This window comes from Lepidochelys kempii, chromosome 4, assembly GCF_965140285.1.
Source record: "Lepidochelys kempii isolate rLepKem1 chromosome 4, rLepKem1.hap1, whole genome shotgun sequence".
Classification (NCBI taxonomy): Eukaryota; Metazoa; Chordata; order Testudines; family Cheloniidae; genus Lepidochelys; species Lepidochelys kempii.
In genome coordinates this window covers 138,311,134-138,328,960 of record NC_136383.1, presented here as the reverse complement: position 1 = coordinate 138,328,960, position 17,827 = coordinate 138,311,134, and the positions used below count along the sequence as shown (strand labels likewise).

General features: G+C 50.4%; 1 protein-coding gene across 2 annotated transcripts in view; it reads right to left on the bottom strand.

The window, feature by feature from the left end:
- The window catches only part of CYP26B1 (cytochrome P450 family 26 subfamily B member 1), a 36,226-nt gene continuing 18,399 nt past the window's right edge, over positions 1-17,827 (bottom strand). The window contains exons 3-7 of one of the 2 annotated variants that reach the window (XM_073343022.2): positions 14,123-14,398; positions 12,735-12,890; positions 8,562-8,843; positions 3,839-4,227; positions 1-3,230 (exon numbers count right to left, since the gene is read on the bottom strand). In XM_073343022.2, coding sequence (XP_073199123.1) covers positions 3,155-3,230; positions 3,839-4,227; positions 8,562-8,843; positions 12,735-12,890; positions 14,123-14,398 — 1,179 coding nt within the window. In that variant the 3' untranslated portion in view covers positions 1-3,154. The other variant, XM_073343020.2, reaches the window with a different exon arrangement.

Sequence of the window (17,827 nt, the reverse complement as noted above, 5' to 3'; positions counted from 1 at the left end):
TGGAGATTCAACTCTTTTATTATGGAAGTCTATAAAATAGCCACATTGATTATTTTTTAAGATCACAAAATACACAACATCCATTTTAATATGTGACACATAATATTATATACACATTATAAACCACATGACTGAAACACATGTTCACACGGCACCAATTTCATAACCAAAAAATCCCCACAAGTGCTTTTTCTTAAGATTAAAAACAACTGCAATAAAACCATATTAATATTTTTCCAGACAAAGTTTACAATAAAGAGAAAATTCATATCTTACTAAATAACAAATATTTAACAGCAAAACTTTTATACTAAATATCTATTTTGAATTATAACAAAAATAGTACTTATAATAGTTTATAAAGACAGACCAAAAAAATTTGTGTATAAAATAATATTATAGCGAATTGGACTGTGCTAGGAAAAAAAATTCTGAGATTCAAAGTGCTTTATTCTGCAAACCCACTGCAGCAACCTTTTTTTTAGTCAAGTTATATTAGTTAGGAATGGTAAATCAAAAGCATGATCTATTTATGTCTAGATAAAATACACACACACACACACACACACACACACAATAGATAGATGTATGCATCTTACATTATCTATCTCTGGTCATTTATTCATTCAAAAGCGTGTTTGGTTTTTATTTTGTACTGAAATTTTAAAAAATGAAAACCCTTCACTGATCTGAGAGTCCAATGCCCTTCTGAAAGTATCTCAGAAAACATTTTGCTAATGATTATTTGACGGGATTTGATCTGAAGCCAATGGAAAAATTTTAATGTACTTCGTATGAGGCCTTTTATCCCTCCCCACCCTGCTTTTCTCATTACCTGTGTCCTCTGACTTCTCCTCCTCTTCTCCTTCCCTTGTCCTCTGTGTCCCCACCAAATAATGTTTTCACAGAGATTGTGGGGTTGCAAGTGGCTTTTACAGACAGCTTGAAAACAGAATTGATCAAGGCCTGAAAACTGGGTGTGACATATAAAAAAAGAGTGATTCTCTAGCTTTTTTATCCTGTGGACCATCTCCATTCCCAATGCCCTCTTCTCCATGATTCTCAAAATGTTTAATTTGGTGGATCACCAGGAGATCATGTGGAGACCCACAGACTGACACATTTCTATCCGGGACAGGGAATGGCAGAAATTTCACAAGAAAACCTGATCTTGTGAAGTTTCCATCAAAAGGTAGACCCGGAGAGTGTGAAGACCCAAACTTGGATTGTAAACTTTCTGAGTGTGGGACATGAGCCTGAGCCACACATAGCTGCGGAGGATTTAGATCTGTGTTTTTGGTTCAAACAGCCATAGAGATTACGGGCTAGCTGCCAAATCCGAATCTGGATCTGAACTTCAGAGTTCAGAGGCTACAGAGTCTCGGTTCAAGCCAATCCCTGTTAAAATAAAAACCTTCTGTGAAACGGCCACAGAGAGATTATAGAGCAGCAAGCCTCAGAAACGACCACATTAACACTGAGTTTCCCAAGTCACATGCACTCATGGAAGCAGAGCTCATACGTGTGTGTGTTTGTCGGTCTATGCGCTTCTATATGATTTTTGGCAGCATAGTTTAAAGTGATGATTAAATCTTTAGTGTCTCCCCTTCCAGGGGACCGCCAAAGTCTTTATTGATCCTGGACGGATGAACGGCTGGCTAGAGCAGCCTTCAGCATCTTTCACTCAGCACTGCCTTAGAGCCTTCCACTGACTCATCCCAGTTTTCAAAAGCCAAGCCTGCAAACCCTGCACCAGCCTGGTGGGAAGCTCCCGCCCCTCCTTCCTTCAGATTTCAGCTCCCTCTGACTTATCCTGACAAAAACCAAGCTGCTCACCCATAACAGTTTCATTGGCACTCAGGTCAAGGGAGTTCTCAGCTCTGGCTCCTGTGTTTCTCCTTCTCTGCCCGATGAACTGTATGAGGTGCCCCTGTTACAGCAAATATATCTGAGCGAGAGGGTAAGCACACTGAAAGGTCAGTATAAAGTCAGTGCCCGCAGCTCAGATGAACAGCACGCCTGTCTTGGACAATTGCGAGAGAGATTTCTCTTCCCTGAGACTGCCAGTCATTGACCATGGCCGCCACAAAGTAGCTGCGGTGCATGTGGTTTGCCTGGTGCCAGCTGCCAAACCTGTGCTCTGCCACTAGTAAAGCAAAAAGAGATGTTGTTCCGGACTCAGGGCAGAAGTGCTGAGCGCCCACCATGACAGCTGAAGCAGGAATTGGGCATGCCCAGCACCTCGGGGGGAGGGGGAAATCAGACTGGTCACTTTTTTAAATTCAAGATGGGCCTGAAACAAAACGCCAGATCCAAACACGTCTGAATGCTGAGGATCCAAACACTACAGTACGGGCCTCGCTTATTTCAGAGGAACACCCCCAGTTCAAGTGTGACTGGGCAGCATACGAAGTTCCCAGTGTCTCTAATAAGGGGTTGCACTGATGGCAGCTCACATGCCCTGACAAACACTCCCAGGACCACTTTGCACTTCAGTTGGATGCTGCGGAGGGCAGGGTTAGCTGAGAGGGAGCCTTCCACCCATCTCCAACACTCTTTAATGCAAACACCTCTATGGGCAGGGGACAATGGCAGCTGTGGGTGTGACTACCAGTCAATTTTTGGAAGCTTAGTTTTGCAGCGGTTCCATGAACAAAACAACCGCGTGCTCTGAGCCACGTTACTTAGCAGCACCCCAGTACAGTTTATGAAAGAACATGTAGTTCAGAGTTCAGTGCACACACCGAGGGGCCTGAGAGATCCGGAGAGAAGGCAAAAACAACACAGCTCACTGCAAAACTCTGGGTTTGGAAGGGATCAGACAGGGTGGGGGTAGGGGCGATGGACAGTTACACCATGCCATGTAGCAGCACCAGGCAACTTCAAAAATGACACATCAGAGACCCCAGTTCTACCCTCTGAAGTGAGATCAGCCCTCACTGAAGCAGATGAGAGACTCCTATCAGAGGGCAGAATTTGGCCACTACTTTGTCCCACAGTACAGATGAAATGGCTTTCTTGTTCACAAAGCATAGGCAGAATAAAACGCCCTGTCCAGCTGACCCTGCTGCGTTTAGTGGCCCAGTGGTCCTCTGTAGCAACACCAGTGGCCATGCCAGAAGCTAAACTGGGGCCGGGTTCAGTTTGCGTGCCTTTACACAGAATGCACTTCCCAGCATTTGTGAGCAGGTGCTGCTGTCATCTGAACACAGAGTTCTTTTCCCCACATGCTGTGAGAGACAAATCAGAACTGGAAAGCATTTAGAAGGGTTTAGGGATTGGGAGTGGGGGGGATTTGTTCTTCGTTCTCTCCAAAGAAAGCAAAACAAAACAAACACTTATCACCAACTAATTTAACGCTGTTCAAAAAGATCAAAGGCCACCAGAGGTAGCAGCCTGCCATCAGATCTCACCAACACCTCCTGGCCTGGTTCCAAGGAGGCGCGTGGGGCAGTCAGACCTCTGATCGCTAGCTAATTTCAAAAGCTTTTCCCGCAGCAGGCATCCTCTGCCCTCCTCCTTGCAGCAGAAAGGTTTATATATATATATATATAATATTTATATATTGTGTATGGTCAGGCAGTCCCAGCTCTACTAGTGTTTGAAATTCTTCTTAAGACAAAACAAAACCAAAAAACCAAACCAGCCAATCTCCTTGTACTTTCCCCACAGAAATAACAATCATTTTGGCAGCTTTGCTGTGGGAGAAAGCCTCGACCAGGAGGTTCTGCAAGGTTAGTGTTGTGGAGAAGCTTCTTTTCCTTTTTTCTCCTTTCGTTCTGTCCCTTTACCCACCCACCCCCATTGGCCCTCCCCGGTGAAGGAAAAGTCGGCTTACACTGTTGCCCCAAGCATGGCTTCTGTCTCCGTCAGGATCTCATTCTGATTGGAATCCAGTCCGAAGAATTTGACCCTGAGTCCATCAACGGGGTGGACCACAGGGACCAGCATGATTCTAGGGAAAGTCCTGGTGGCTAGCTCGAACCGGCTCTTGCTGGCCAGCTCAATGGCTAGCGCCTTGAGGAAAAGCTTGGCCAGGTGCTTGCCGAGACAGGTCCGTATGCCCCCACCAAAGGGAAGGTAGTGGAACCTGCCGTCTTTGTCTTCGGTACGGTCTTGCCCGAAGCGGTCAGGGTCAAAGACGTCCACGTCCTTGAATACTGGGGCGGTGTCGTGCGTGTCCCGGATGCTGTACATGACACTCCAGCCTTTGGGGATCTGAAAGCCCTACAGAGAGGGAGACGGGGGAGAGAAAAACAAGAATGCATCAACGGTAACATAGCCACCCACAGGAGGAGACCACGCGAGCTGAGCGAAGCCACTGCACGGGTGAGTGGAGACACTGCTGATACTGGGGACTCTGTTTGAGATCCCCGATCATCAGTAGAATATACTGAAGGCTTAATGGGAAAACACCCTGTGATTAGGGTAGGACTGTGGGGTTCTCTTTCTGACCTGCTGGGGAATCAATTATTTATTTGTATTGTGGTAGCTCATCCAATCCCCAGTTACGGACCAAGACCCTGTTGTGCTCAGCACTGGATAAACGCAGAACAAAGACACTTAAAAGGACTTCGGTCAGCGTGAAAGTCCTTCTGTCTGAAATATTTTTACTTACTATTGTTACATGTGGCACCCAAGATATACAGAATTTAAAGATAGAACAACTTTATTTTTCCCAGTTTGTTTTCAGTCAGTGTGATCTAGTATGTAGGATGCTGGACTGGGAGTCAAGAAACCCAGGTTCTCGTCCCAGCACTGCAGTTCTCCTGCTGGGCGACTCTGGCAAATCATTTCTTTCTCTGTGCTTCTGTTTCCCCTCTCTTCCTTTATCAGACTTGTCTATTTAGACTGCAAGCTCTTTGGGGCAGGGACTCTCTCTCACTGCATGTCTGTATAACACCTGGTGTAATGGGGCACTGACTTCAGCTGGGACCTGGAGGCACTATTGTAATACAGACAAATACTAATTTGTACATTAGTGAATGTGAATAGTCAGCTTTGATGAGTCCTTGGTGGAGTACAGCTAGGCTCCAATCCAGAAGACACTTCGCCACCAGTGCAACCTTTTCTCGTGCGTGCAAGTGGTTGCAGGATTAGAATCTTTGCTTCCCTTGGTGTTTGTGTGGGTCTTTCCCAAGAAGAGAAGAGTGAATTTGCAAAAAAAGGAGAGAAAAAAAAAAGTGTGCCTGTAAAAGCACAAGGAACGGCAGAGGGCAGCTGAGGCAAGTGTAGAACACAGAACTACTTCTAACTCCTTTTTGAAAACTAGCTAGCTTTAAATCACTGCTTTCCCTTTAATCATTGTCCCTCTTTTATTAAATCTGGAGTAACTCCATAAGCTTTAGATTTAACCGGTGAAACAGACATCACCGTCTAGCCCACCATATGGCAAAGGAAAAGGCAAACTTTTCTCCCATCTCTGCGGTATCCCTCACATTATTCAGAGCTCCCCAAACAAGTGCCCAGAAAAGCGGTATAGTAGTCCACAGCATCACCTATTCATACACACACGTATTGTCACACACCCATAATGTGTGAGTGACTGCGTGGTTGTGCAGAGAATGCATTGATGAGAAAAAGGGTGATTTATCATCCCCTGCTTACTTGAAAAGGTTTCAACCTCAAATCATGCCATTAGCAGGGTTTACTATGTGACAGGTCTCGAGATTTACTTTTGCTAGCACAAAGTTCCATCCGTTATGATGAGTAATATCCCTATTATCCAAAAATCTGTAACTTCCCTTTGCCCCTTTCTGCCGTCACACCCCAATCTCTGGCTTCAGAGATCGCCACATGTTTCTCGCCAAAGTTTCATCAAACTTTTCTCCCCTTTGGTTGCCTGAAAGTTCTGGTACCAAATGATGGGCTAGGTTCTGATCTCAGTTCCACCAGTGTAAATCCAGAGTAATTGCACTGATCTGCCAGCAATATGACTTTAATTTGTCCTCTCTGCAGGTCAGATCCTCACTAAACTGCTAAGTGGCTTGCGAGTCACACCCAAGAGTTGGGCTATTGTGTGCAACCCCTGCAATATCGTGGTGCACAAGTCAACGCAGGAACATGCGTGAACGTGTAGACAAACACAAATGTCCTGTGTGCGATTGGGAAAATGCTTTTGCAATAAATGAGGTCACCTGATCTCCTCCTAAAAAGGAGATTTCATATATTGCAAAAACTTTCCTCTTTGAGAAAGCCTTTTACCATAGGTCAGATTCACAGATTCACCTCTTCTACTCCAAACCCCTACCTGCTCACCAAAAAACTACTCCAAGCAAAGCTTTGACTCTGAAAAGGGAGAAGAGGCAGAGACTCCATGAAGTCCACTGCAGACTTCACTATTGATTTTATGTGGAAGACACTCAGATGCCACCGTGATAGGTGGCAGTATAAAACCCCGAGACAGATATATTGTGTCTCTAGATCTCCAGTGTTTCTATGACCTCCACTGCTAGGAATGCATTACTATACTACCACGTATGCTGGATAGTTCAGGTTATGGGAGAACTTTCTATACAACTCTTCCACCCAATTTTCACTTCCTTATAACTTTCTGGAAAACTCTCCTTGGGGGGGCGGGAATTATCCATGTTTGATCTCAACCCACAACTAACTTTTTTTTAAGCTTCCCCGATGGGCAGATTATTCTACAATTGACTACTACAAGGCATCTTTCCTTGACACATCCGGTACAGGCAGACTTCTACATGCAAGATTCCCCAGTGACTCTGATGGGAACTATACCAAGAGCAGCTCACGTGCCTTGCAGAACATGCTGGGACAGCCTCTCATTTAGATTGGATGTGACAAAGGGAAGAACTAGCTTGGAAGGAGATTTATGGGATCAGACCTGTGGTCTTTCTGGTCAAGTAGAGTAGTTTCTAGGTCCCTTTGTTTGGAAGTTTGAGCAAAATCTGTTCAACCATTTTTGAGTTATGTAGGAAGTGTTTAAAAAAGAAAAAGATATTTTCCATACTCTGCCTCAACATTCAGACTTGTTCACAGATAAGCACACAAATTGTCAGGTGGATAGTTCTACATCCCGACAGGCCTGGTTGCAAAATAAATATATCAGTTTCCAGCTTTCAGAAGTTTTGCACCAGCCTGTATGTGGTAGAACCTTTCACTTACATTCAAGTTTGTTAGACAGATTATACTTCCTACATATATATAATACATTGTCATTGATTGTAGCACATTGTACATCTTGTAGTGTTCCATTGATCAATGGACTGTTTGGGTGTTCTTGCAGAGCAAGGGCATTCTACCTGGATGACTCAGCATCCTCTGTGGGTTAGTGTTGGGGATCCACTAGACTGCAACCACACCAGTGCAAGAGTTAGATCTGGTCTGATTTCATGAGCTAAGCAGGTCTGAGCCAGAACAGTCATTGGATAAGACACCTGTGAGGGGAAAAAGCCAGGGTGATACAAGCACGTAATATGGGTGAGTCAGCAGAAAGTGGCCCTCTAATAACAAGAATTTCTGCTATGACCTGGGGGTTCATCAGTTGGAAACGACAGAGCAGGAGAAAGATCTGGGTGTATTAGTCCATCACAGGATGACTATGAACCACCAATGTGATGCGCCTGTAAACAAAAAAACCCATAGATGTGATCCAGGATGAATCAGGCAAGGTATTTATGCCACTGAACAAGGCACTGGTAAGACACCATCTGAAATATGGTGCACAGTTCTGGTCACCCATCTTCAAGAAAGAGGAATTTGAACTGCAACAGGTGCAGAGAAGGGCTACTAGGATGATCAGGGGACCAGAGAGCCTGTCTTCCAAGAGGAGACTAAAAGAGCTGGGCTTATTTAGGCTGAGAGGGGATCTGATTGCTCTCTCTCTCAGGACATCAGCAGGGTGAACACCAGGTAGGGTGATGAGCTATTTAAAATAAAGGACAAGGGTGGCACAAGAGCAAATGAGCATAAATGTGCCAGGAGGAAACTGCGGCTGGAAATGCGAAGAAGGTTTCTAATCATCAGAAGAGGGAGGTTCTGGAACAGCCTCGGAATAAGAACAGGGGTGAGGGGCAAACAACCAAACTGGTTTTAAGAGGGAGCTTGAGAGGTTTATGAATGGGATGATATGACCTGCAATGGCAGGGACTGGACTCAGTGATCCAGGAGGTCCCTTCCAGTCCTACGTTCTTTCGGAGTCCGTATTCAGCCAGTGCCCCTGTGTAGTGCTTTGCCATTGGAGGGGCGGTCTTGCGATTTCTGCTGAAATGTAAACCCAGGCCCTAGTGCTTATGGTCACGTCAAGATCTGGCCAAGCTCCAGTGTCAGGAGGACACTCAGGAGAAATACCCTATTCCCTAACTCGCCTTCCCCCATGGTTTAGAGTGGATCTGGCACATCTTGCCTCCTGTCCTACAATTGCCTAACATTGGCCTGCACGGTTGTAAAACCTGCCGGGTTCTACCCCAGAGGTGGCTATATTCCAGTGGGAGGTGCAGAGATTCCTGCCTGCGTCTCTATAAAATACTCCGAAGCCCCTTTTCGGGGGAGAAGGTGTGTGAGACTCGACAGGGCTCCTGGGCTGTTGTACTCACATCCAGCTCGAAGGTCTGCAGCACCGTCCTGTACCCGCCGGAGATGGGGGTGAAGAGACGTAGCACCTCCTTGATCACGCAGTCCAGGTAGCGGAGACTGCTGATGGTGTCCAGCTGGAGGGAGCCCTCGCAGATGCACCCGTTGTGCAGGATGCCCTTGCTGCGGAGCTCTTCGCGAAGCTTCTCCAGGACCCCGGGGTGCTTCAGGAGCTGCATGATGAGAGAGGTGCTGGCGCTGGCCGTGGTAGCGTAGGCAGCGAAGATCAGCTCCAAGGTGCCATCCTGAAGGCCAAAAGGAACCCTGGGTTATACACGGGGAGGGTCACAGCCTCAGGCAGCCGGCCCCATGCAGCACGCTGCTGCACTACATGGGGCACAGGCTAAAATGGGTTCATGCCCCAGCCGTCCACTAGCAGAAGCTAGAACCTAGCACTAGGCCACAGCTGGAAGGAGCTCGGTTTAGCCTCAGCCGGGTACCCAAAGAGATTTTATTTGCAACATACAATTTGGCACAACAGGAAAGCTTTCCTCAGGGCTGCAGCACGTCAACCCCTGGGAGGTGCCGCAGAGCAGAACCACAGCGTGTTGGCAGCACCATCAGGAGAACTGGCTGGAGGAAGCTCCTGCAGTACTTAGCTTGTACGCCCTTTAGGGCAGGGATCTTCTCTCCAGGGCGCGTGTACAGCGCCTAGCACAGCAGGGCCCACATCCCTGACGGGGACCTCTAGGTGCTACAGGGGTACCCATAAGCTGCAACAAAACCAGCTCTCGCTGTGCCTGACTCAGTCTCCCGCTTCCATGAACGTTACAATTCATCCTCCCCAGAGGAAGGCCAAAAAATGGAAAAAAAAAACCCACCATCATCGAGACGAGAGGTGTCTGAGGGCCACTGGGAGCTTGTACAGAGCCGCGAGCTAGGGTCACAGAGCCTGGATCCCCAGCCCAAGCCTTTAGCGTGGCAGCCAAGCTGAGAGGACGAGGCAGCCAGCAGCAGCCTGGGGCGGATCATTTCTTCCTTCCCCATCACATGACGTAATGGGCTTGGCCGCGTTTCCAATCCCCCGGTGGAGCATAGTCCCCGCTCCTCCTGCAAGCTGCCACCCCGGCTCTCGAACGGGCCTTTCCCCCCGCCTGCCAAGACAGGACGACTCGGGAACAGCACGTTCACCAGTCGCTCGGTCCAAGGCTCCTGCTCAAGTCACTTAAGCTTTCAAGGATTCTTTCCCAGCCACTGACTAAGCTGGAGGGAGACATTCCCTCTCTGCTTTGGAAGGGGACTTGGGCCCAGCCCTGCCTTCTCCCCGATGGAACTTTGCAAAGTCCAGTTTGGAAAAGAAAAACAACAGCTCCTGTCGGGGCTGCCACTGGCTTCCTCATCCCGCAGCTGCGAGAAAACACAGGCAGCCCCTCCCCACAGAGACCGCATTGCAGCTTCAGGGGGTTTCCCTTGTCCCTTGGCACCTACCAACATACGAACACCTCCTTATCTACCTGCCCCTGGGGAGAAAGGAACAAACATCCCCCAGGCATGTCTGTCACGCACACAGAGTGCCTAACGCTGATCTCCCCTAAGCCACAGTCAACCCACTGACTTCACTGGAGAGATTCCTGATTTACACCCATCTACACCATGAATAAGCCCTTCACCCAGTGATGAGCTGCCAAAATCTTAACAACGGGTTCCCTCCTCACCCCACGAGGGGGTCGTTGCCCACCCCCGTCCCCCGGGATTCCTGCCCCATCCAACCCCCCTGTGTTCCTTGATGCCCCCCCCCCAGACCCCTGTCCCATCCACCCCCCTCCCCTGTCCCCTGACTGCCCCCAGAACCAGGTAGGAGGGTCTCGTGAGCCACCGTAGTAGGTGCCCACCCCACCCCTAAGAGCCGGAGGGACCTGCCGGGGAGCGAGGTGGGGAGTCCCGGAGGTGCTTACCTGGGGCAGCTCCCAGGAAGCATTCAGCAGGTCCCTCTGGCTCCTAGGGGTGGGGGAGTGTAGCTGGGGGGGAACAGGAGGAACGGCTGCTCCCCCACTGATCACATCAAAAGTGGCGCCTTAGGTGCCGACTCCCTGGGTGCTCCGGGGCTGGAGCACCCACGGGGAAAACTGGTGGGTGCAGAGCCCCCACCGGCAGCTCCCCGCCCCAACCTGTGCCCGGCCCCAGCTCACCTCCGCTCCGCCTCTGCCCCTGAACGCGCTGCCCCGCTCTGCTTCTCCGCGCCTGCCCCCCCTCCCAGCTTCCCGTGAATCAGCTGTTCGCGCGGGAAGCCGAGGAGGGCTGAGAAGCAGGTGGCGGCTTCACACTCAGGCCGAGGGTGGTGGAGGGGAGCTGGGGCAGGGAGCGGTTCCCCTGCGCAGCCCCCGCCCCCGGGTTACCTGCTGCGGCGCAGGCGGCCCTCCTCGTGCCTCCCCGCCCCAGCTCACCTGCGCCTCCCTGGGCCTGAGCAGGAAGCCACCGCCTGCTTCTCAGCCCGCCCCGGCTTCCCGCGCGAATAGCTGATTCACGGGAAGCCGGGGGGGACAGAGAAGCAGAGCAGGGCGGCGCGTTCAGGGGAGGAGGCGGAGGAGGAGAGCTGGGGCCAGGGTGGGGCGGGGAGCTGCCGGTGGGTGCTCTGCACCCACCAGATTTTCCCCTTGGGTGCTCCAGGGCAGGAGCACCCCTGGAGTCAGCGCCTAAGGCGCCACTTTTGGCCGGTTAAATTTAGAAGCCCTTTTAGAACCGGTTCTCCCTCGCAAACAACCAGTTCTAAAAGGGCTTCTAAATTTAACAACTGGTTCTAGCGAACCGGTGCAAACCGGCTCCAGTCACCACTGGCTACACCACTTCTGACCTGCGCAGTGCCACCCCCTGGAAAGCAGCCTGGGTTTCCACAGGCTCAGTCAGTCCTAGGCCTGTCTCCTGAGACTGCTAACAAGGGCCTGGGATGGGTTTGCAGTGGTGCCCACGGTATCAAAGCCTCTGCCCCCTGGCGAAGCATTCCAGTCTGTGCGCAGCCTTTCCGTGCCAGCCACAGCCAGACGGTGGGCTGATGACTCTGGAAGTTTTCAAACAATAGCCACCCCTAAAACACTCCTATTCAGCATTGTCTTAGGGTTCTTCGTTCTCGTGTGGTCTTTGTCCCCCACCTCCCACAGGTTTAGCATGCACTCAGGGAAAAGGACAAACTTCATTCCAAAGGGAGCAGGCAGCACCCCGCATGATGAGCTGCATGGCCAGAAATATCCCCGTTCCGTTCGTCTACATGACACGGGAGGCAGGAAGGACCCCCCAAGATTCCTCAGTGGCCTTTCTTTCCTCTCCCTCTCAGCATGGCCCGCCCTGCAATTTATAGCTGCTTACTGGTTTTGAGCCAATGTTCAGTCCAACAGAAATAAATAGCCATGCTGCAGGGCATTCCTGCAGGTTAACAATGGGCTAGAAGGAGCTGATGGCCTATGATGTAGCTTATGGACCCTGGGCAGTCATTAAATGAGTGTAGGGTGAGGCTAGTGGTCCAAGCACAGCTCTAGGCACCAAGAATGCCCAAGTTCTAATCTTGGGCCAGACTGACTCTCTGACAGACGCTCGGTGCCTCAGTTTCCCCACCTGTACAACTGAGGATAATACTTCTGACCAGCCTCACAGTGGCAGCATGAGGCTTAGTTAATGTTCACTAAATGCTTGAAAAGAGTGCCGCTCTGTAATAATAATAATCCCCAGAAATGCTCTTCCCCAAAGCCTGGACAGGATCTGCACACAAATGTGGCTCTTAGGGCAAAGAGTGGTCTGCTGGCACTGGGTTTGAGCCACACAGAGCCCAGGCGGGTGCTATGCCAATGCTTGCACATGGCTTTGCTAATACACCCCTGCTATTCCAGTCCTGGAGTTCTCCCCCCGCCAGCTCTGCGTAGGCCCCTCAATCCGGCCCTTCATCGCCCTTCATTAGTCCAGCCCTGAGCCTCCACCCAGCTCTGCTGCTGCCTTTCCTTCCATAACAGTCTGCCCCTCGGTGATCCCAGCTGGTGCTGTTCTTGAGCAGAAGCTACCCGCCAATCACATGGAGAGGGTGGGATGGACACAGCTATGGGGGATTGGGGAGAGTGAAGGAGGAAACCGACCCTAACCAATGGTGACTTAAGGGAGGAATTGACCCAAGGCTGACCTTCCCCAGGGGATGCACAAGACCCTGCTCTTACCTTCAGCTCCTGCATGGTCAGCTCTTTGCCATGCTCCTTGCCACTTTCTATCAGGATGTCCAGGGCATCGGAATAGTCCTTGCCCTGCGTGTTCTGCAGCTTCTCCCGAATGGCTTTCTCTAGCCCCTTCTGCAAAGTCTCCCGAGCTCGGATCCCCTGCAAAACAGCAAGCCATCAGTCCATGAAATAGCCACTCAGCAGGGGTTGAAATCCTTGAAAAATCAGTCCTGGGCAAAAGTCCTTTTGACATGAGTGGAATAACTCCAGATTTACCCCAGTGCAGACGAAGGCCCCAAATATGCAAGATTCCACAAAAGTCTATTGGCACCACCATATGAACGTCGTGAGAGCCACAACAATTATCTGCAATTTATGCCCCCTCCCTCCCCCACTCCAGTCCATGTCCCACAAATCTTTAGAAAACTTTACCTCCAAGGAATTTATCCAATTCCTCTGAAGGAGTTCTCTTCCCAAGAACATAATCGAATTCCCAAACTAGCTCTCTCACTAAAAGAGTCTCAGCTTCGCAATGCCACTGTGCTCTTATCTAGTGTTTTTCTGCAGAGAATCTGAAAAGTGCTTTAAAAGGCAGGTTGACGTCTATATCCCCGACTTTAGGGAAGGTCGGAAAATGATAAATATTGCAACGAATTTCAAGAGAAATGAAGAATTTTCATTTCTTTCTAAATTTTCTGGGCTTTCGTTTTTGAAAACCTATTTTTCCCCCCTCAATATTTCATTCAAAGACTGGAAAGAAGCTAGAAATTAGGAAAAGGCCATTTTTCAGTTGCTGGATCCATTCTATCCCTTTTCCACAGGGGAAAAAGCGGGGCAGAGAGAGGTCAAAGGACATGCACTCGGACAATAATGGCAAAGTCACACATCAAAATAATCAGAAAAGCCAACATCTTATCCTCCTTTATATTGAGCTGTACAGCACCTAGCGCAATGGAACCTTGATTGGCAGTCCTAGGCGCTAGCGTAATATAGAGACTAACAAGAAAACCCAAGCACAGGAGCTCAGGCCCCTGTCCACTGGACCTCACTGCCTTCTCCTTCAAGGCCAGAAATTTCTGATTCCTTGCCACCTCCATTATCTAAGTGTGGCCCTCATCACTGCAGTATTTGAGCACCTCCCAATCATTAATAAGTGTTATTCTTGACACCCCTGTCTGACAGGGGACTATTATCCCCCATTTACAGGCGGGGAACTGAGGCAGAGTGACTTGCCCAAGGTCACATAGGAAGCCTGTGGCAGAGACAGGAGTTCAGCCCAGGTCTCCTGAATACCAGTTCAGTGCCAGATCCACTAGACCATCCTTCCAAGCTACACTCAGTGTCGCTAACTCAAAATCATGGCCACACGCGGTGCTAGAGGAGCCTCTTACCCGCCTGTAGCCACTGAAGGGCAGATCCACAGGCAGCGAGAAGACATTCTCCACAAACTGCTGGTAGACCTCAAAGAGTCGGGTGAGCTCCTCATCAGAAATGCAGAAGCCCAGCAGGACACGGATGGCCATGCGGAAGGTGAGCTTCTGCGCCTCGTAATAGACATTGATGGACTCCGGGTTGCTGCTCCACATCCGGAGCGTATCCTGGATCACCAACTGGATCTTCGGGAGGTAACTCTCCAGGGCTTCATGGCTGAAGATTTTGGAGAATACCTGCAATACAAACCATACATAGATAGAGATGAACCCAAGGTCTTCCAGCCTTCCCTAATAGCCAAGTATTGCTTCTGTTAAATGGTGTCTAAGGACACCAGTGGACAGCAAGGATCCCATTGTGCTAGGTGCTGTGCAGACAAGCAGTAATACAAGATCCCTGCCCGACAATGCTCACAATCTAAATAAGCAAGATGGCAACGGGTGGGAAGGAAAATGACTTCCCCAAAGTCACTGAGTAGGTCTGTGGCAGAGCCAGGAAGACAACCCAGTCCAGTGTCCAATTCCAGAGCTCGTGAAAGACCCTCCAACAATAACCCAGCGCATGGGCAACCCTACAACCACCAACTAGTATGCCGAGCCCCAGCGCTCACGAGTGACCCTACAATAACAAACCAGTGAGAGAGAGAGGAAAGTCTATGTCAACAGACAGTATTCTTCTAAACGCTGCGATTGAGTCAGCTCTGGAGTGGACGGACCCAGCCCCCGCTTCTGCTACAGGGCCTGTATGTTATGCGAGGACCCCAGCAATGCAAGGAATGTTCTCTGCTCTCTCCCCGCATCCCTTCCCCTCTGCTCTAATCCCAGTTGGCTAACTCTACAGCACACGCTTTCATTCTGACCCCCCCGTGCCACATCCCAGAGAGCATGGGTGGAAAAGCGCTGTTTGTTTACTTTTATTAACTCTCACCCACGCTGCCACGCTCCGGGCCTCCAGGAACTGAGGAAACAAAATCAAATCAAGCCTCCGTAGAGGGAAGCGCACGCCAAGGTAAAGGTCAGACGAGACGGCGCAATCTCCTCCAGCTTATGCCGAGGAGATGAGAGGGCTTGCCGGGAGGGAGGGGCGGGTCCCCATTTTATCAAATTAAAAAAAGAAAAACCCCAGTCGAAGCCCCTCCAAGAACGTAACCTTTAAAGCTGTAAATGTGAGAATTTCCCCCGCAGTCAGCACTGGAAGGGAAAGGTAACATTTTCCTGGCCGTGACCCTGCATTGCTAATGCTCGGCGTCGCTTGCTGAAGTTTGTTTGGTGAAATAACACCCCTGGCCCTTTAAAGCCCGGCCCTGGAGACTCAACAATCGCTGGTTCATAAAGTGCTCCAGTCCCTACACGTACTGACCTTCACGCGGCGCGCTGGGCGACAGGAGGGGCTTTTCCCTAGCTCGGGGCGGGAGGAGCAAAGAAAGACATGAAAGAAGGGAAAGCAGGCTTTGTGGCTGTTAATAAAAAATATTATCCAGCCAAGAGTCGGCGGGGGAGGAGGAAAAGAAGAAGGGGGAGTGGGAGAAAGAGAGATGGGGGATGAGAAAGAGCCAAAAAGGGCAAGAGAAATGGACTGATCTTGTCCTGCTTTCTGGAGCACGGAGCCTGCCTGGCCCATGGCGCTTTGGCTTAGTCTATTTTTAAGCCCTGGAAAGAGACGTGTGTGGGTGGGTAAGACACATTTCTAAAAACCATAGCTAGTAAACCTGACAACACGGCAGCACTGCCAAGCCCAGCCGCCGAGCCCCCCCACGCCGAGATCCCCGAATGCCCAGGCTGCACCAAACAAAGACGAGGCCTCCCCCTGTTCATGCTCCAAGAGCCACCTGGGCCAGGGCAAGCAGGGAGGAGAAAGAAATAAACAAGCGTAGGCCGGTTCCAGTAGCTGGGAAAGAGACATTTCCCTGGTGGTCGTGACCGGGACATCGGGCTTTGATACGGCGCCAGGTGCAGAAATGTTGGCGGCGCTTAGTGATTGTTGGCACCCAGAGCCCAGGCACTACTGCGCGGTGGAAGCCTCTGCCACCATCACACAGCAGGGGAAAGAGGGGTGTATTTCTCCCTGCCCTGCCTGGCAGCGCAGGCAAATTGCTAGAGCGGCCTCAGGAACCCCCAGACAGAAGAACCAGTGACGGGGCAGCCTGGCAGATACCAAAGGCTCAACCCCCCGTCTCCTTCTCTTGAAAGAAGCTCAAGTGATCTTGGCTCTTCATGATGTTGTGTTGAAGGAGAGTAGATTTGGTAAAGCAAGATATGGCCCAGCAGCATGGGCCTGGGCATCAGGAACTCCTGAACCCAAATCTCCAGCTATTGCATACAAGCAACTCCCCTAGAATCAGCCCCTGGGAGTTCTGATTCTGACACTGATGCTTTACGAGAGCTTGGACGAAACATTTAACCTTCCCCATGCCTCAGTTTCCCCCATCTGAAACACGGGACTGATACGGCATTGGATGAGCTGGGGTTCCGGCTCCAGACGGGGACTCCGGAGACCTGGGTTCAAGTCCCTGCTCCACCACAGGCTACTTGTGTGACCTTGGGCAAGTCACGTAAACTCTCTGTGCCTCAGTTTCCCCATCTGTAAAACCGAGATAATGACACTTCCTTCCTTCCACCTTTTTCTCCTGTTCTGCCTGTTTAGATTTTAACCTCTTCAAAGCCGGGACTGTCTCTTACCCTGTCTCTGTGCAGCACCAATGGAACCCTGATCTCAGCTGGGGCCTCTAGTTGCTACTGGTGTGCAAGCAATAAAAAGCAACTGTGTGTGTGTGTGTTGCTGCACACCACTGCCCTTTCCTGGGTGAAATCAAGGCTGTTGAGCTGTGTGCCACAGTCCCCTAACTGTGCCTGTGGATGCATGATTCTCCTGCAGGGAGCATGTGCTTTGGAGCAGGAGCGGCCAGTTCTACCCCTGGAGCCATCGTGAAGTAGCAAGTGATCGGGGTTGTGCAGCACGGTGGGAGGGTTAATGTCTCTTTGAAGGCGAAGAGTGCCATACAGAGTCCTCAGCACTGTTGCGGAAGACGTCTGTTTGTATAGCTTCCTCCATCCTACAGCAGCCAAAAGTACTTTTCAAACCCTAGCCCCTCCAGGGATCCCTTCTATTTTACCGCCATCGGCAGGCTGGCTACCAACCCGGAGCGACACGGCTGGGAGTCCTTCCCATGTTCCGTTGGTCCACGGCCTGTGTAACATAAGAGAGGGCGCAGCACAAAAACAAACTGCCTCCCCGCCCAGACTCACTGGTAGCTTCGTTAGCCACCCTGGCAACCAGACCAACGGATTATAGAGGCAACTCTCTGCACACCTACAGGGCAGGTTCGAGGCACATTGGTAGGGTGGTGGATGAGGGAAGCTACCCCGACCACTGTCCAGGCCATATCTATTCTCTTGCACACCCAGACGCTCCCATCAGCTCGCTAAGCAACCAATATGCTAGGTGATCTCTCCAGTGCCCCAGTGATGGATGTCTGTATAAGAAGCAAGCTAGGTAGGTATAAAAAGCAAGCAAGCCTGGTGCAGGGGAGGGCACCCCCAGACCCGAAAGCACACTGGGCAATAGGGGAGGTGTGTATGCAGGAACATAGGAACAGCCAGACTGGCTCAGCCCTGAGGTCCATCTAGCCCAGTATCCCATCTCCGACAGTGGCCAGCGCCAGCTGC